The 19,846-nt window shown below is 42.4% G+C and overlaps 1 protein-coding gene across 3 annotated transcripts; it reads left to right on the top strand.

Annotated features, from left to right (window-relative positions):
- Positions 1-4,999: 4,999 nt before the first annotated feature.
- On the top strand, positions 5,000-18,089 carry cnnm4a (cyclin and CBS domain divalent metal cation transport mediator 4a). Of its 3 annotated transcripts, XM_076986545.1 has the most exons (9): positions 5,008-5,300; positions 6,105-6,516; positions 8,195-8,338; positions 8,430-8,564; positions 8,705-8,874; positions 10,892-10,988; positions 12,032-12,124; positions 16,979-17,154; positions 17,712-18,089. In XM_076986545.1, exons 1-9 carry the CDS (start codon positions 5,130-5,132, stop codon positions 18,087-18,089), a joined length of 1,776 nt encoding a protein of 591 aa, XP_076842660.1. In that variant the 5' UTR covers positions 5,008-5,129. The 3 variants fall into 3 exon arrangements, with proteins under 3 accessions (XP_076842658.1, XP_076842660.1, XP_076842659.1); XM_076986543.1 differs by having other exon boundaries at positions 5,000-6,516; XM_076986544.1 differs by lacking the exon at positions 12,032-12,124 and having other exon boundaries at positions 5,011-6,516.
- The last annotated feature ends 1,757 nt before the right edge of the window (positions 18,090-19,846 follow it).

The following is a 19,846-nucleotide window of genomic DNA, read 5'->3' as shown; positions in this document are numbered from 1 at the left end:
CCGGAGTTGCCTCTTCACTGTAGACGTTGACACTGGCGTTTTGCGGGTACTATTTAATGAACCTGCCAGTTGAGGACCTGTGAGGCGTCGATTTCTCAAACTGGAGACTCTAATGTACTTGTTTTCTTGCTCAGTTGTGCAGCGGGGCCTTCCACTTCTCCTTCTACTCTGGTTAGAGCCTGTCTGTGCTCTCCTCTGAAAGGAGTAGTACACACCATTATAGGAAATCTTCAGTTTCTTGGCAATGTCTCGCATGGAATAGACTTCATTTCTCAGAACAAGAATAGACTGTCGAGTTTCAATTGAAAGTTGTTTTTTTCTGACCATTTTGTGAGTTTAATCGAACCAAAAATTGTAATGCTCCAGATTCTCAACTAGCTCAAAGGAAGGTCAGTTTTATAGCTTCTCTAATCAGCAAAATTGTTTTCAGCTGTGCTAACCTACTTGCACAAAGGTTTTCAAGGGTTTTCTAAATATCCAATAGCCTCCTTACAGAGTTAGCAAACACAATGTACCATTAGAACACTGGAGTGATGGTTGTGGAAATGGGTCTCCATACAGCTATGTAGATATTGCATTAAAAACCAGATGTTTACAGCTAGAATAGTCATTTACCACACTGTAAAAAGAAATCGTAAAAAAACGGTAAACGACTGGCAGCAGCGGCTGCCAAACAAAACCTTTAATTTTTATGTAAAAAACCCTGATTTAAATTGGGAAAAACAATAAATTTACAGAAAAATTCATTAAACATTCTGCAGAGAAATACCGTTATTTTACAGATTTTTCCTGGATTATTATGATTTAGTACTTTTAATAAAGTGACAGCACTAATATTTTTGCAGAGAAATACCGTTATTTTACAGATTTTTCCTGGATTATTATGATTTAGCATTTTTAATAAAGTGACAGCACTAATATTTTTGCAGAGAAATATCGTTATTTTACAAATTTTCCCTGAATTATTACAATTAAGCACTTTCAATAAAGTGACAGTACTAAAAGTTTTGCAGAGAAATACCTTTATTTTACAACTTTTCCCTGAATTATTACAATTAAGCACTTTCAATAAAGTGACAGCACTAATAGTTTTGCAGAGAAATACCTTTATTTTACAACTTTTCCCTGAATTAGTACAATTAAGCACTTTCAATAAAGTGACAGCACAAAAAGTTCTGCAGAGAAGTACCATAATTTTACAGATTTTTCCTGTCCATATTCATCGTGACTTCCAGGACAAACTCAAATGTGGAATGTATGTTGCAGAGAAGAAATCTGCAGGATCTGGTCATTGGCCTCTCAGAAGTGAAAAGCTGAAGTCTGCCTGTTAAAAAGTTGCAGACAAAATCCAAAGTTAGCTGCTGTTAATTTTGTGCCAATAACATTACAAATATTATAGTTCTTATGAGCTGAAATATTTACCATGATTTGGTATAAATGATAAGTCTTTGAATCATCATTTACTTGGTTAGATTCTGAATCTTTGCAGGTAGAAAATTTATTGATATTGAAATTACTACTCAAAGTTCATCCTTGGAAAACAATTGATGTCTAGGGGTACAAGTGTGCAGGTTAACAAAGCTCTTTTTCAAAGAGACAAAAATGTAATACGTTCACCTTATCGGAGTCCCTTTGAAAACCTACAGAGCTTTGTTAAGCTTATACATCTGGACATCAGTTTTCATCCAAGAATGAAAACTGCAAAGCCATTTCAAAAAGGGATCAGACTTCTCTGGTGAATCATGACAATGATATCTGTGAATTAGCACTTAATCTTGGAAAACACATAAACAGTGAAGAGAGATTCAGGAGGTGACAGATCCTGAAGATCCTGTGTAGTGGTGCAGCAGGGAGAGTCACTCACCTCAACATAATGGCCAGATTGATTTGTACTGTGAGCTAGGCTGTGGCGCTCCTGCTCTGGGCTGTGTTGCGCTCCTGCTCTGGGCTGTGTTGCGCTCCTGCTCTGGGCTGTGTTGCGCTCCTGCTCCGGGCTGTGTTACGCTCCTGCTCCGGGCTGTGTTGCGCTCCTGCTCTGGGCTGTGTTGCGCTCCTGCTCTGTACAGTAAACAAAATGTAGGCCAAACTTGGTGCATATTATTTTTTTGCTTTACATATTTAACATATGAGAAAGCATATTTATTCCCTAAGGGTTAAAATGCAATGGACAAAATCTTCACAATGATCCCAATAATGGTGTTTTAATTTTTTACACAAACCATACCTGGTCTCCTTCACCCTTTCTTTCTTCAGTGCAGATCTGCATTAGCTTAACTGAGAAGTGGTCCAGCAGCAACATGAATTTTTATTGCATAGGATTTTCTCTATTAATCTGGAAAGGTTTTGACAGAAAAATGCTACAGTTTTAAATCTATTCATATTCATTTACATATTGTAACGGTGTCGAGTCAGAAGGACCAGAATGAGTCATGACACCAATGTTAGCAAACTGTTATTTTATAAGCAACACGCTAAGAGCATAAACAAGTGCCAAATACACTGATTCTAAGGGGGGAAAGGGAGGGGGAACACTAACCCACATACAACACACATCCAGGGAAACGGGGAACTCACCGCAGGGCCTGCTGGGAGGCCTGTAGACTCCACCCCTCGACGCTGCCCATTGGCGGACTGTACAATATTCAGCCACGCAGAACGTGATGGAGGCGGATTTTTTAAACCCCATTAATGTCTGTCACCCAAAATCCAGATCCAGAGTGCTAAAAATGTAGAAATTACGTCAACTACAACATGCGAGATCAGTGGCATATGGAGAAAGCTGAACTGTTAAGCACATTGATTTGTACATCATTTAATGTGAATATTAATCATTAGCGATAGAATAGTCGGCGATGTTCCTAGCAAATTAGACTTAACGTTACCTCAGAAAAATGCTCAACTATTTCAAGGTTCACCTCACAATAAAACCAATTCAAAATGAGACCGAGACCGAATTTGAGTAACTAGCTGTCGCTAGATTTAGTTATGTTCAATGAACCTTATAACAAAGACTTGATTACCACATAGAGCATTATTTAACCCATTATGTATTTAACAGTGACCAAATTAAAGTATTTTAAAGCATCGGAAAATATTAGATATTAATATTTTATTGTTTTCATCTTTATCAAATGAAACATTCAAGTGAAATGTGTTTTTAAACTGGGCTAACTAGTTAGTTAACTAGCTAACGTTGGCTTACATAAAGTAAGGACGTTTTCTTACCTGATGTCACCAATAATGCTTCACTTAAATTTTCTTCCTCCGTGCCCCGTTTCCATCTTATTTTGTTGAATCATCCAACGATAATCCGCTCAAAATAATAATTTGGCAGGCAGATGTAAAATAATCCAGGTAGCTAGCTAGCCACCACAGCTGTAGGCTGACCGACCGTAATGTCCACCGTCAGCACACTCGCTGAAACATGACCTGAGAGGCGCGAACAGTTGTCATTGGCCAGTTTCCTGAATGACAGTCAGATTAACCAATTATGGTTAAAAGCAATACGTTGAGCTCAAATCACGTTTATGCCCCTAGCCTAGAGATAACGTTTATATTTAAGTGGTTGTTCAACTTGTGTTTTTATTCCAGTGTGTAACTATAGGCACACACATTTTTAAGTTTAAAAGCCTGTTCCATTACAATGTACATCTACCAGTATATCAGTTCATCTGTCTCTCAGTGTGTTACAGGTTATTTCCTTGGTTATGTTCAAGTATAGACCCAGTGTTTAGAAATGTTTCTTTTAAAAATCCAGCACCCAAACAAACTGCCATTTTCTATTGCCATTGACTGCACAAGAACTAAAATGAGAACAGACATCAATAGAGATGGAACAATCAACAGAAATCTCCTACAGCCATTACTACAGTTACATACTTTAGATATGCCAATGTAAAAATCTAATGTCTGAACTGACATTAGGAAGTCACAATTCATTCTGTAGGCATCATAAAAATGAGCATTTTCAATTGCAGAAATTATTTTCTTTTTCGTCAAATCAATTACCATCACGTTCTGTGGCATATTAATATGTCCGAACCTATATATTTTGTTCTGTGTACATTTTTCTCCTGAACATCAATGGATCCTCTGAATTACGAAGACGCCTAACAATCAAAATATGAGTATTGATACATGTAAGCTAATACTATGAAAACCACATTCATTTCTGACATTGAAAATCATGTTTAAACCAGCAGTGCCAAAAGACATAAGATTTTGATTAAAATGACAGAGAAAAAAACTTTTTAGTTTTTACAGACATAAACCTTTATATAATCAACTGAATGTTTAATTGCAGATAATTGCTGTAATTATACATGAATCTGTATATAATTTAAGAAAGCAGAAAAATACCGTATAAATAATACTGTATTATTTCCGAAAAAAAACGAGAAAAGCTTGTAACTTGTAATTATTGTCATAATACTTAAAATAAAAGACATTTTGTCAAATTACAAATAATGTCTGTAATTTTACAAAGTTTTGCATACAATTGGAAAAAATGTTAAAATACATTAAATATTTACAGTTATTTTCCATAAAATTAGGATTTTTTTACAGTGCACATTAATAATGTATAGAGTGTATTTTTGATGCATTTAATGTTAGCTAAAAAAAAAAAAACTGCTTTTCTTTAAAAAATAAGAACATTTCTAAGTGACCCCAAACTTAGTGAACGGTAGTGTATATACTATATATGTATATACATGTATGTATATATATATACACTGCTCAAAAAAATAAAGGGAACACTTAAACAACACAATGTAACTCCAAGTCATCCACATCCACTAACCCTAACCCTAGCAACACTGATTGTGAATCAATTTCAACTGCTCTTGTGCAAATGGAACAGACAACAGGTAGAGATTTTCAACTGATTTCAAAGATTTTTATTAATTGAGATCTAGGATGTGTTATTTTAGTGTTCCCTTTATTTTTTGAGCAGTATATATATATATATATAAAATAGCCGGCCGCTGTAGTGGGCGTTGCGGAAGAACGCATTATGCTAATAGAGGGCTGTAGTGGGCGTTGCGGAAGAACGCATTATGCTAATAGAGGGCGGATCAGGGAACTAAGCGTGTGACGTCAACTACCAGCTTGCCGACAGCGAAACAAACATGGCGACAGAGTGGAGTGGACAAGGATGTGTTCTAACTTTAATTGTTTTTCTTTGGAGCTCCTTCGGTGGTCGAACTGAGTCAGCGAGTGTCGGTGGGATTCAGATATTGGGCATGAGGCTGGAGAAAAGCAATAAACCAGCCACTACAACTGATGACGGAGTCATTCAGGTAACAGAGGGGAGCAGCGTCCAGCTCAGGTTTTATGGGGTACAGCTTAACTTGGACTCCTCGTCACAGATCAGGTTTACGGAACATGGGAGCGACGAGGATGAGACCTTGGACAGACACACATTATTAAACAGGACTTGTGTCGATTTTACCAAAGACATTAGTATAAACAGCAATATGAATGTCAGCAGTCGGGGTACATCAGGTGTGTTAAGTGTAAACATTAAGCCGCTCCGCAAGACTGAGCGCGAGAGAGAGTACTGCTTATGCGTTAAGAGTGCGGAAGGGAAGTGGTATATACTGTCGGATAACGATGGCGTGTTAAGAGTTGTTGAGGAGAAAATCTCTTTTTTGCCCTTATGGCTTCAGATCATTCTGGTTTCTTGTCTCCTTGTGCTGTCAGGCATATTCAGTGGACTCAATCTAGGGCTTATGGCACTCGATCCTATGGAGCTTCGTATTGTGCAAAGTTGCGGCACTGATAAAGAGAAGAGGTACGCTCGCAAGATCGAGCCCATTCGCAATAAGGGGAACTACCTGCTATGTTCCTTGCTGCTGGGGAACGTGTTGGTAAACACTACACTTACCATCTTGCTGGACGATTTGATCGGCTCTGGATTGGGTGCTGTAGCAGCATCCACAGTTGGCATTGTCATCTTTGGTGAAATAATACCACAGGCTCTGTGCTCTCGTCACGGACTGGCAGTCGGGGCCAATACCATCGTGTTGACAAAATGCTTTATGCTCCTCACATTCCCGTTGTCTTTCCCGATTAGCAAACTGCTTGACTGTCTGTTGGGACAGGAAATCGGAACTGTTTACAACAGGGAGAAGCTGGTGGAGATGCTCAAGGTGACGGAGCCGTACAACGACTTGGTGAAAGAGGAGCTCAACATGATACAGGGGGCCTTAGAGTTGAGGACCAAAACGGTGGAGGATGTGATGACGGCCCTCAACAACTGTTTCATGATCAAGTCGGATGCAGTGCTGGACTTCAACACCATGACAGAGATTATGGAGAGCGGCTACACCCGCATACCCGTCTACGAAGACGAGCGCTCCAACATCGTGGACATTCTGTACGTGAAGGATTTAGCGTTTGTTGATCCGGACGACTGCACAACGCTTAAAACTGTCACTAAGTTTTACAACCACCCGGTTCATTTTGTCTTCCATGATACTAAGTTGGATGCCATGTTGGAGGAGTTCAAAAAAGGTTAGTTATACTGACGTGTGTCTTTGGAGCACATTGAAAGACTGAAGGCCATGTACCAACATGACTGAATATAACGATTTAACCTGTCTTGAATGTTGTGTTACTGTCTAAATGACTGAAATAATTTTTTACTCATATTGACTTTGAGGTACACAGTTTGTCTCACGTAGATAGAGAGCTTAGTCAATAACCACACGTTTTCTCAATCACTGCATTTTGCTCTGGCACAATCAATCCCATTAATAATTTAAACTGACTGATGTCATATATTTCAACTGGTTCATTGCATTGTCAAATAGTTCCATTAGCTGAACAAAATGAGATGTGCTGGTTGGAAATGAAGACTGATTCTAACGTCAAGATGATGAAACAAATGACTGTTAGCATGTATAAACTATATGTAAGCCTAGATTATGAACAAAAACCCTAACCCTAACCCTGTGCTTCTATGTCTAGCAAATATGACTGACATATTGAACATTATAATAATATACTGTAGGCTCACCTTGTTAATATAACATAATATAACTACATTCATCCAAAACAACTCTGTTGAAAGGCAAAATGTCCGATAAATGCACGCTAAGTATCCCTATCCCTATCCCTGGTGCTGACATGTAGAAGATATATGAGTCTGTTTGATGTTTGTTTAAGATGAAAGGGTGTGAAATTTGATCAGCAGACATGCTCTCCAAGTGGGATATTTTGCTGTTTAATATGAAGACTCTGGAATATATGACTGCAGGCAGTAGTGGAATCATCAGTCAGACATTACATTATATATTACTGTATACTATATGTTGCTGTGCTGCTTATAATCTGAAGTGCAAAGAAATATGTTAGTGTGTAGACTATACATGGAACAGCCCACTATGTGTTAGCATGCAGGCTCCTTATGACCTCTGAGGACATTAGGTCACTTCCCCCATCTGAATGCTCTTTTACACAGTCCATGTATTATTCTTGTAATGATGTATATTTCTAGCTGACACACACACACACACACACACACACACACACACACACACAGATTGTTAATCTGTGTTAACAATCTGTGTGTTAACACACACAGGGGCAGTCATGGCCTGGTGGTAGGGAACTGGTCTTGTGACCGGAGGGGTCGTGGGTTCGATTCCCAGACTTGAGGCCATGACTGAGGTGCCCTTGAGCAAGGCACCTAACCCCAACTGCTCCCCGGGCGCCGGGCTAGGGCTGCCCACCGCTCTGGGCACGTGTGATCCACAGCCCCTTAGTAATCACTAGTGTGTGTGTGTGTGTGTGTTCTAACTGCACAGATGGGTTCAAAGCGGAGGACAAATTTCGATTGCGGTGTAAAAATCACAATTGACAAAATACAGTACATTTAAATTTTAATTTTTTTTAAATGTTTGAACATTTAGTGCCATAGGTGAAGCCATCTGAGTCCCACAGTGTCTTTTGTTTGTAGCAAATGAAACGTTCAGCAGAGAGTACTGTCATTTTAGAACGCTCTTGTATTTGAAGTCATACGCAGACAAGAACACTCTTCACTGATGCGAGGTATAGTACCTACTATAGGAAAGAAGTGCTTGTGGTTCACTCTTAGGACTCCTGTCCATAGGGTTAATGACTGCTGTGCAAACAGATACAAATTATTTCATTCTTGTGGTGACCTTGCATTCCTTTCTCTCCACCCCAGGAAAATCTCACCTGGCCATAGTACAGAGGGTGAACAATGAGGGTGAGGGAGACCCTTTCTATGAGGTGTTGGGTCTGGTCACGCTGGAGGACGTGATCGAGGAGATCATCAAGTCTGAAATCCTGGACGAGTCTGACCTCTACAGTGAGTTTTCATGAAGGCATCTGTGCCAGTTGGTTCAGGTTCTCACAATGTTTCTCCCATGATCCCATGCTTGCTTGCTTTTCTCGATTAGCTGATAACCGCCACAGGAAGAAGGTAGACCCTAATAAGAACAAGAGGGACTTCTCCGCCTTTAAACAGGAAAGCGAGTCCAAGGTTAAGATCTCACCCCAACTCCTCTTAGCTGCACATCGGTTCCTGGCGACTGGTAAGTTCACCATCTTGAGCTCCTGGATATCAACCTACCTATGTGCTCTGAGCAAGTGTTGGGAGTGTTATTGGCGAGTGTTTGGAGTGCTGTTGCGTGTGTTGGTGAGGCTCCCCATCTGGATGTTTGCATCTCTTCAGAGGTGAGCCTCTTCAGTCCACTGCAGATCTCGGACAAGGTCTTGCTACGGATCCTGAAGCACCCAGATGTCATCCAGGAGACCAAGTTCAACGAGAACGAGAAGCGGTCCCAGCATCACTATCTGTACCAGCGCGGCAAGCCTGTCGATTATTTCATCCTCATCTTACAGGTCAGGGAACCTCGGGATTGATTATTTATAAAAAAAATTTTTTTACGTGCATTTCACCAAACCATGTTCCATATAGCAGGACATTGCTATGTCAACAACAGTAAAACACAAGTTAAAACACAAATTAAACATTATTGGAATATTTGTGATTAATGAGGGAATAACCCAGTGTTGTATATTCACAGAACTGTCGAACACACACACACAATCCAACAACCTACATCTAGGAATAAACTCTCCATCACAGTGACAAAAGTGACCTTTCAAGCATGGGTCTTAGCCGTTCGCTTGGATTGGATGGTGCGTGGCGCTGATGGCTTTTGGATGCCCCTCAACCCGTAACGCCCCGTGTCTGGTTTCGTGTTACACAACGAGAGGTGATGCGGCAGCTGTGAGCTGTTTGTATCCAGTGGAGGTTCTCACACCCGCCCCTCACTGAGCTGTGTTATGTAATGGAGGCGGAGGGCCCGCTCCACTGCCCTTGAACCCGTGCATCACGGTACTACCCCCCCCCCCCCCCCCCCCCCCCCCCCCCACTTCACACGCAAACATACAGGCAATAAATCAACAATTCATATTGTCGTGGCTTTATTTTAGCAACGAGAGCCACAGGTATGTAAAGGTGTGAGACGCATCCACTGCCACTGCATTTGCATGCCACTGTGCGTCGGTGTGAGGGGCCGTGCCACTGTGCGTCGGTGTGAGGACCCGTGCCGTGTGCGTCGGTGTGAGGACCCGTGCCGTGTGCGTCGGTGTGAGGACCCGTGCCGTGTGCGTCGGTGTGAGGACCCGTGCCGTGTGCGTCGGTGTGAGGACCCGTGCCGTGTGTGTCGGTGTGAGGACCCGTGCCGTGTGCGTCGGTGTGAGGGACCGTGCCACTGTGCGTCGGTGTGAGGGACCGTGCCACTGTGCGTCGGTGTGAGGGGCCGTGCCACTGTGCGTCGGTGTGAGGGGCCGTGCCACTGTACGTCAGTGTGAGGACCGTGCCGTGTGCATCAGTGTGAGCGACCGTGCTATGTGCCAAATTCGCAGCGGTGAGACCAAAATCGTGACTGCTTCCTTTCAAAGCTACTGGCAGACTGATGAAGGACTGTGATCTTGCCTGCTTAGAAACCCAAAAGCACTCAGAAGATTTCCGTGTTGGAGAACAGGACATGGGGTTGGAGGTTCCAAGAGGATCTGCCATGCGGTTTAGTCAGGAGTCAGGATTACCACTCTGAGTGTAAGATAGCCCCGTCCACCACCTTATGGCACTACAAACGCCCCATCCATGCTCTACATCATGTCCTTAAAAAAGGGCAACAATGAAGAGCTAATTTTTATGCTGTTGCATGATTCAAGGAAATCCTGGGTGTGCACGGTTGTGCATGAGTGTACCTGGGCGTGTACAGTTGTGCATGAGTGTCCACTGGTGTCCATGGGGACGTGCACAGCCAAATCGAGTGGCTACTGATAGTGTCAGTACCTGAGAGCTACACAAATGGAGCTCTGCTCATCCTGCATTATTCAGCAGCACCTCCTGACCAGGGATGCATGCAAGGGGCTTTGGGTTTCAGCACTATAAAGGAAATCATGCATTTACGCAGTAACACGTGGGGGATCAGAAGACAGATCCACAGGCCCTTTGGCCCCATGCTGAGATGCAACACGACACACCCGTGCCGACATGCCAGGCCCATGACTCGTTATTTTTGTACATCTGTTTGGGTGTTGTTTGATTGCCTCTTTAGCTGCATCCGAATGGCTGTTGGTCACAGCTTAAATTACAGTCAGTGGAACGTGTTGGTTGAAAGTCATTTTTAATCTAGGAACAGGTTTTTCTCCTGAACAGCACACGGTGGCCCGCTGTGCCTGGAGCTCTCGAATATTGCCACCAAGAGGCAAGGAGTAAAAGCTGAGATATGAAAGACAGCCCCGTGGATCCAGAAGGAGACGGTGGCAATGACCGTGGTCTCTCTCTCCCTGCCCCCTCTCTCTCTCTCTCTGTCCCCTCTCTCTCTCTCTCTCTCTCTCTCAGGGTCGGGTGGAGGTGGAGGCAGGAAATGAGAATATGAAGTTTGAGACAGGCCCCTTCTCTTTCTATGGCATCATGGCGTTAACCACTCCGTCCTTGGGTGAGTCTCAGCATGGGCATCTTCATGTCTCCCGTCTTTGACACTGGTAGAGAAACAGCAGGTTCTCGTGTACCTCATCTTATCAGATGCCAACTACAAATTTGCTCATGCATACTAGTAACATTCAGTTATCAGGTACATAGTTCTGTGTAGTGAAGTTAAACAAGGTGATTGGGTCAGTAGTGAGCCTGCATAGGTGGACCAATTGCACTGTAAAATGAAAACATCACATGCTGTTATGTGTTTAAGCCCAGAAGAGCCGAAACATGGATTTGCTTGTTCAACTTGTTTGTTCAAAATGCTGGGAGAGGGACATGCCGGTGATGAGGGTGGGTTCAAAAAAGAGCAGGAAACACAGCTAAATCTCTGCAGCAAGGAGACCCATTCCCATGACTGGCATATTACAATTTATTAATAATAACATTAGTAACCCCAGAAGACTATAGGTTTCCTCATATTTGGCTTTGATTAAAAAGTAAAAATGGGTGAAATTAAACTTCAAACGTATTCACTGCTGCATTTTGAACTGTGCTTAAGTAGACTGTACCTCTGCCGTCTCCAGCATCTGTCTTCATTTTAATACTGTTAAAAAGCAACTGATCCTTATAATCTATAAATGACTATATTGGCTGACCAAAATAGGCTTTACTGACTGCCATAGTGACAGTAAATTCCTGATTGGTCACAACAAGGTGTTTGAGTCAGGTGATCGTGTCATTGCACGCCCCACTGATTCTGGTTCGTCTGCTATGCCTCAGTACTGGTTACTTTGTCACATTAGCAGAGAACAGAATGGAAAAGCAGCCCAAGAACAAGCTACAGCAGCGTTCTATGCAGTCACCACGAACACACCCATTGACAAAAGGATGCGCCCATCCATGTGGAGACGCAGCGATGTTAGACCCATTTAACAATAACTGGGGATGGAGTCAGAACCAGGGGGGCACTGACACTGAGACTGCTTGGTGATGGATGTGGACTGTATAATGGTCTCTGTCTCTCCCCCTCCTCTTCTCTGGCTGTCACCCTCCACCCCACCCCAGCTGTCACACCCCCTCTCTCCCCCTTCGTGGGGTCACCCCAGCCACGGCGTCGCCTCTCTCTTAAGAGGTTTTCTCTGTTCTCTCGCTTCCCAGGTAAATTCCTGCATGTTAGCAGCTAACCAACGGGGACGATGGGCTAGCCGGGTGGCACTAACAAGGGATGTACTGGGTGGGCGGGGCTTTACATTAATAACCAATTAAAGAAAAGGAATAAAAGTTAGCCTTTTCCAGTTCATGCACTCGGGACCCATAGAGTACGACCACGGAAAAGACGCTTTGCTGGACTCATGGACTGAGTGGACTGAATTGGAGTCTGGAGTTATGTTCTCCTCCTAATTTCACTTCCTGTGCCAAGACCTCTCTCAGCCTCATATGCCCCGCCCACTAACAGATCTGACCCCAATCTAGTCGAAAAACAACTTTAGCAATTCATGCTTTGACATCGCCCCATTGCTTATTTCTAATCAGCTGGGCCTTTCTTGGATTCCAGCAGTTCTTTTAAACTTTTGGTTGAACTGCTGGCTCATTTGAATTAATCACCAGGCCATGTCTGTTGATCTGATGTAATGACTTGCCAAAGCAAGGCGTCATATAACGAACATAAGCCCCTTAACACCTGTTTTCAGGTAGCCACCACATTGAGTAAATTCTCTGAACTTATTTTTTGCCATTTGTTTGGTCTGTTCCCATTGTTTCTGTCACCGATGTCTGTGTCACTGTCTTAGCAAGGCACTGCATTATTTTCAGGAATGACACTGCAATGGTAATTTGGGTAAAGGCACTTACTAACTATAATCCAGTGTGTAGATGAATGCATAGTATGTAAAGATTTTATGGAAGAGATATAGATGGATAGATAGATCAATCTAGAATACAAAAATACAATAACCTCATAAATACAATAACCCGATATAGAGATACCTACAGTTACACACCAATTACGTACATATATTTACCAAACACAATACAATACACACACATCCATCACTGTTGTTCAGTGTCCTAATACAACATACACACACATTCATCACTGTTGTTCAGTATCCTAATACAACATACACACACATCCATCACTGTTGTTCAGTATCCTAATACAACATACACACACATCCATCACTGTTGTTCAGTATCCTAATACAACATACACACACATTCATCACTGTTGTTCAGTATCCTAATACAACATACACACACATTCATCACTGTTGTTCAGTATCCTAATACAACATACACACACATCCATCACTGTTGTTCAGTATCCTAATTCCCGCCAGTATGAATGAATGTCGGAACCTCTTGGTCCTGCAACACAGAGATAGAAATTTATTGCTACGATATCAAAGACACTATTAATAATAATAATAATAATAATAATACATTTTATTTAATGGCGCCTTTCAAGTCACTCAAGGTCACCTTACAACTCACATTAAAATAACAATAAACAGTAAACCCATACAGAGAATATATAAACAATCCACTTTGTAAAAAATACAATAAAATAAACACAGTAAATTAAATGAATAAGCAATTTAAAAAATTGCTATTACTGGGTGCTATTACTATTGCATTACTAATGTTTTGTGTAGATGTTATAATTAATTAATATAGTATTAATCTCACCACCATCATGCTCTGGGGTGTGAAGGTCAGTTTAGTCCCCCTGATTTGCCTTTGTCATGATAACATCTCTGACCTTCACCCTGATTTCCATTTTGAAGTGTGATTGCCTGAAATGGTTTAACCTTGTAGTTCGTTTTTGGTATTCTCTTGTTTTATTTTTGTGTCCCTATTAAATCCCATGTTGAGTTCTGTGTCCCAAATGCAGTGGAAACAGTTGTAAATGTATCTTGTGAGATTTCCACCTATTTTAAGATGTACATATGGGCGTATGTGCGCATGTGTATGTAGGCAAGCAGGCATGCATGTTTAAACAGGCATATGCGCATAAAAAATGCACATATGCAGTGGCTTATGATTTGCATCCATCATGGTGCTGGATGCTGCTGGATGGTGTAGGTGGTGCAGGATGGTGTAGGTGGTGCAGGATGGTGTAAGAGGTGCTGGATGGTGTAGGTGGTGCTGGATGGTGTAGGAGGTGCTGGATGGTGTAGGACAGGGGTCTCCAACCTTTTTGAAACTGGGAGCTACTTCTTGGATTCCAATTATTGCGGAGGGCTACCCGAAAAGTTGTTGGGGGGGGGGGGGGGGGGGGGGGTTGGCGAACGAAAGTTGCGTGTGCGAGTGTCAATTGCCAGAGTTGTATAGTAACGAAGTAGAACTACTTCACTACTGTACTTAAGTACTAAGATGCTGTATCTGTACTTTACTGGAGTATTATTTTTTTCTCCTACTTCCACTTTTACTTCACTACATATTTTCCATCAGTTTAATACTTTTACTCCGATAAATTTTTTACGTGCTGTATAGTTACTCGTTACAATTATAAACATGTTAGCTGGTGCTGTCACCGGGTCAAGCGATCAGGCTGTCTTATGAGAAAACTGCGCATGCTCCGGTCGCGTCTCGATTACTCTGCTGCTGCCTTCACTGAACACTTGAGCTTCGTATTTTAGGTTCACTTGACACGTCGTGACTGCGCAAGTGTCCGGCAAAAATGACGCAATCGCGGTGGCTCGCCCATGTGCGTTGGCCACGCGGGCGGTCACGTACCTCTCGATTTTTGTGCGTGCGAAGTTAGAAGGTGGAATTCATGCACTGGTAACAGCAGAAGAGCAGCATAAGTGCTGCATAATAAGCTTGTTGGCGTTTTAATGTACATATATTAAAAGGCACCTTCCTCACCTTCAACATCGAGTGATCGTGGTGGTGAGGGTGAGGAAGGAGACCACCCTGGGCCTACCTAGAGACAGTGTTTGCGTTTGCTGGAGTGAAAGTAAATTCCTATAGGATGAAGTGCCATCTCTGTCTCCCTAAAGAGTGTGAAATATTGGCCTTCAAAAATTCACCTTCGAACTGTAAAAAACACATCAATGTAAGTTATAAATATAACGCACAGAAGACACACCAGCTTGAGCTGTCAGTAAGCACTAGTTAGGTTAGATATCTTGGCTAACGAACCTAATTATGTTCATGACGTGCTGCAGTATTCACTTAACATTACCTGGCAATCATAAAGGCGACGTCACGCTGAGTTGTGTTTTTAGCAACAGTAAGCCGTGTCTTCAGGCTGACTAATCATGTGCCCATTTTTATAGTATAGTGTTTTTATAGGGTAAGGGCATTTATTGAGGGTAAACGCAGGGCAGTAGAATCCGACGGATGGATTTTACGTCCAAAATACACCTCATTTTCTCCGCTAAATTAAGGCAAACTTGTACTTCTGCGCCAAACATACGACGTAGTGGGACATAAGTTATCTGTTTTTTGTGTACGAAGTGTTAAGCCCAGTTTTTTAAGTTGCTACTTGTTTGTACATATGGGTCTCTAATCAGTCCCACCAGGATTTCGCGGGCCTTTTTTGTGATTGTTGCGGGCTAAAATGTTTGATGTTGCGGGTGTTTTTCAAAAAAATTGCGATGGAAGTTGCGGTGTGTTTTTGCTTTTTTGTGAGTACATTACAATAGGGAGTAAATGTTGTATGGTTTCCTCTATTTAGTAGTCCATTTTAATTATCTATTTACCTATTTATTCAGGGTTGGCAACTTTTCCAGATCGCTTGAAGTGAGATTTGAACCTGGAGGGGGTGGCGAACATTAATTGTTGACGGGGGGGGGGGGGGGGGGGGGGGGGGGGGGGGGGTTAGCGAACGTAAGTTGTTACCGGGCGGCCTGTAAAATGGACACAAATTAAGTATTATATCGAGATCGATCGCCAGTGGTTGGCGCCAGAGCGAACTCATAGATATGGATCAGAGATAAATAAACTTTATCTCTGACTTTAAACTTTATCTCAGTTTAAAGTTTAAACTTATAAACTTTATCTTAGACCCTCGCCGCTTGCGTGCGCTGCAGTGACTTGCATTGTGGGGAATGTAGTGTTTGTGCGTGCAAAACACCATCGGGCGGCTGTGGCCTGCGGGCCGGATCTAATAGTAATTAAATTAAATATCATCCAGGGGGCCATAGATAATCAATTCGCGGGTCGGATCTGGACAGTTTATCATGCTGCTTTCAGTCCTCTTGAACGTATATACGGAAGTAAGGCGGGCGTTTGTCGACGTCACATCAAGACGACATCAGTAATTGGTCAAATTTGCGGGAAAGTTGCGGTGATTGGCTGAAGTTGCAACACCGCCCTGAATTCGCGGGGTTTGCTTGAAGTTGCGTTGAAGTTGCAAATCGCAACATCGCGACTTTCTGGAGGGTCTGATCTATAATAGTGGCAAAAACATGACGTGGCGACTCATGACGTGGGTGACCCCTAGTTTATTCAATATTGACGGCAGCCTAACTTTTTGATTGACAGCTAATTGAGCAATAGAACACGAGAGGGAGTGTGTTATCGTGAATATATGTACATGCCGTTACTTGACAACACGTCCGCGGAGTGATACAGAGAATGAGAATACCGTGCTGTTATCACACATATCTGCAGGGTTAGAACACTTGTCAACCAGTCGGATTGTGAACTAACTGTTGTATAATTGGCGAATAATCATTTAGTGTTAGAAGGGGAGGGACAACTGTGAATTTTGATTGGACATAAATTTAAGTAGATTTCTCGATGGGACCAATTAGGTTTACAAATTTATATGTAATTCATTGGCCCTTTGGCGAGCTACTCGGAAAGGGGTGGTGAGCTACTGGTAGCTCGCGAGCGACGTGTTGGAGACCCCTGGTGTAGGAGGTGCTGGATGGTGTAGGAGGTGCTGGATGGTGTAGGAGGTGCTGGATGGTGTAGGTGGTGCTGGATGGTGTAGGAGGTGCTGGATGGTGTAAGATGGTGTAGATGTCTGGTTCTGACTGTGCCTTCCCTGCTTTGCAGAGTTCCGCTCCCCGTCTCACCTGAGTGGCCTGAACCGCTCTGCGTCCCTGAGCTGTGCAGAGAGGGTGGACGCCATGTCCATCGGAGGCAGCACCTCGCAGCTCACCAGCACGCCGCCGCCCCAGTATGTCCCGGACTTCAACGTGCGCGCCCTCACGGACCTGCAGTTCGTAAAGGTAGGGGCGGCAGTGGTACAGCGATGCCAGAGCATGTGTAGGCCAAGCACTGGGACAACAGAGTAGGACGAGGGCCGTGCACGACCAGTAAAACAGAAATCTACATTTCATTCTAATGCTTTTAAGTGAAATGCTACACAGACCAAGGCAAACAAAGAGAGACGGAAGTCTTTTCATATTCATGTATAGATAAGTGGGGTGAAGGTTAATTAGCCTCTCTGCTTAGGGTCCCTAACACTTTGGATTATTCCACTGCAGATACCGGTAACTGTTAATTGGGTCTAGCATTATATTGCGTAATCCTCTTTGTCCTTGAAGAGAATAATTTGTCAGAATTTCTTTAATTAGTTACTTTGCTTTAAATAAGTTACCATAACAGAGTATATGATTCAAATACCTCAGTTACCTGGATGTCTCCATAAATGGGTGAATGTGAAAGAGCTCTTCAGTGTTTATTTCAGACACTCTGAATGTAGGATCACATGTAAGACTACAAGCCTTCTTGTTGCACCAGTACTCAGTGTTTTGGTTTGTGTTTTTTTTTCTTATTCTCTCAGATCAATCGTGCCCAGTACCAAAATGGACTTTTGGCCTCCAAGTTGGACAGTAGCCCACAGTCTCCCACGAGTAACCATATGCGACTGGACCCTGCACCTCTGCCATCCGTGGCACCCATCCTCGCCTCCACTATGAGCAGGAGTACAGGTCCGCTGACCCCTAAGGAGGATGCCGGCGAGACCACGTTGCTGCTCAATGACAGGAACAGCCTGGCCAACCAGCGCTCCAGCCAGCAACTGTCCTACACAAACACCAACTCCACCTCGAGCCTCCACCTGAACTCCAACACCCACATCCACCCCCACAGTCACCCTGTCACACACCTGAACATCCACACCATCTCCCACACCTACGCACACACGGAGAGCACAATCTGACGAGGCCTCTTCATATGAGCTCCCAGACAGAGTGACCAAAGATGAGCACGTCAGCACCATTTCACCTTTCCTCCTCCCAGTTACGCTCAGCCAGGTGGTGCTTCACTCGTGACTGGACTGGAGATGGATGATTATAAAAAGAATCCAATTCAAGCTACAGGACCAGTACAAGGTTAGGAGGCTTTGACTAAGTTCGTTAGTGGACCATAAGAACCACTGCTAGAACACTTTTTGTTGTCTACCATCACCTCAAATGGTAGAACGCAAACAGACAAATATTTTCGAAAGTATTTCTGTAGCATGCAAGAACCATGGACTACTGGTTGGAGGAATTTAAAATCTAATAATGTTTCACTAGTATACAAAAGATAATGTGCACTTTTAAAATGTCTTAGAATGCCTATCCAACCTTTGTAGAGTTGGGGGGGGGGGGGGCAGAATGCTGAGATTTTTGGAGGTGTGTGATGGGAACACACAGGATCACTAACCTTAGGCTCCTGATACCAAGAGCGCTCCAAAGCATTTATTAGCAAGAAACTAATGGACCCCATTTAGCACAAATGATTATTTTCAAAGAGAAGATTTCATGTGTTTTTTCTTTATTTCAGTGTATTGTAATCACTTATTTTGCAGTTTAAATGGCTCTAATACATGACACGGTTCTTTGATCTTTAAATTAGATGTAAATATTAAACTAAGTGAAATCCGATTTCACTCCAGTTATGCAATATAATTAAAAGACCAAACAAAAGTGGTTTGAAAGAATATTTACAGGTGGTACAATTCACATATTTATGGGTTTGTCAGAGTACTTTAAAATCACAAGCACAGAAGGTCTAACAGCCCCAACCACAGCCCATAAGATAAGATAAACTACAGAATATATGTTATAAAAATACATTATAAATTCTATTTATTTTATCCTAAATAATTTATGTATGGATGATTTACTTTTTGAACTGACAATATTGTGAATTATTATTTGCAAGGCTATGATCTGTCCAGACTATCCAGCACTAAAATAGCTACCAACATTTTGTTACCAAATGAACACTTTTTTTGCTGCTAAAGTCGTTCTTATTTAGAGAACGTTGTGTAGACGTGTTCTCTGTAATGACTGATGGGTATGGTGAAACGGAATACCAAGAACCAAGAATACATTCCAGACCTTAAAAACACCTGTATCTTGGTGCTGAGACAAGATCCACTGTGAACTGAAATCAAACTGTACATTCAATGTACTGAACCTTCTGCCTACACACCAGATGCAAAGCTCGTAGGATACTGGAAATTGTTCTTTTCTTGTTGATCTAAAGAGGAAGGGGTCACCAGCTTGATGTATAAAAGTTTATATCGAACACTATTTAACCCTTAAGGACATTTTACTTTAATTGTCATACATTAGCAGCATGGGTAGCAAACAATCAATTAGACCCTGTTGTGAATACTTTACCAGCAGAATGGTCATTTCCTGATACTTGAGTTATAACATATAGAAACCATATAGATCAAACTGTAGCAATACTAGTTCTCCATATTTAATAATATTTAGATGTTAAACGAGTAATTGCATTACCAAAAGACCAAAGGTGAATGGATAACATTCTGATCACTGTCTGCAGTATTCATCGCTCAGCATAGGAAACTAGTGTGGTGCATGTGTAGAAGGTTTAGAGTTCTCATATATGTAGTGGCCCCCAGTTCAAACCCTGCACTGGTGGCCACTGAGGCCACCCAAGTGAAAAGATGAGTCCATT

The sequence above is a fragment of the Brachyhypopomus gauderio genome, unplaced genomic scaffold (genome assembly GCF_052324685.1).
Source record: "Brachyhypopomus gauderio isolate BG-103 unplaced genomic scaffold, BGAUD_0.2 sc47, whole genome shotgun sequence".
Taxonomy (NCBI): Eukaryota; Metazoa; Chordata; class Actinopteri; order Gymnotiformes; family Hypopomidae; genus Brachyhypopomus; species Brachyhypopomus gauderio.
Note: the sequence above shows the minus strand (reverse complement) of the source record. Positions and strands in the feature narration are given on the sequence as shown.

Coding starts and splice junctions, on each gene's coding strand:
- cnnm4a (XM_076986543.1), top strand. CDS start 5,130: ATGGCGACAGAGTGGAGTGGACAAGGATGTGTTCTAACTTTAATTGTT. Junction 6,517..8,194: donor GTTGGAGGAGTTCAAAAAAG/GTTAGTTATACT, acceptor TCTCCACCCCAG/GAAAATCTCACCTGGCCATA. Junction 8,339..8,429: donor GGACGAGTCTGACCTCTACA/GTGAGTTTTCAT, acceptor TTTCTCGATTAG/CTGATAACCGCCACAGGAAG.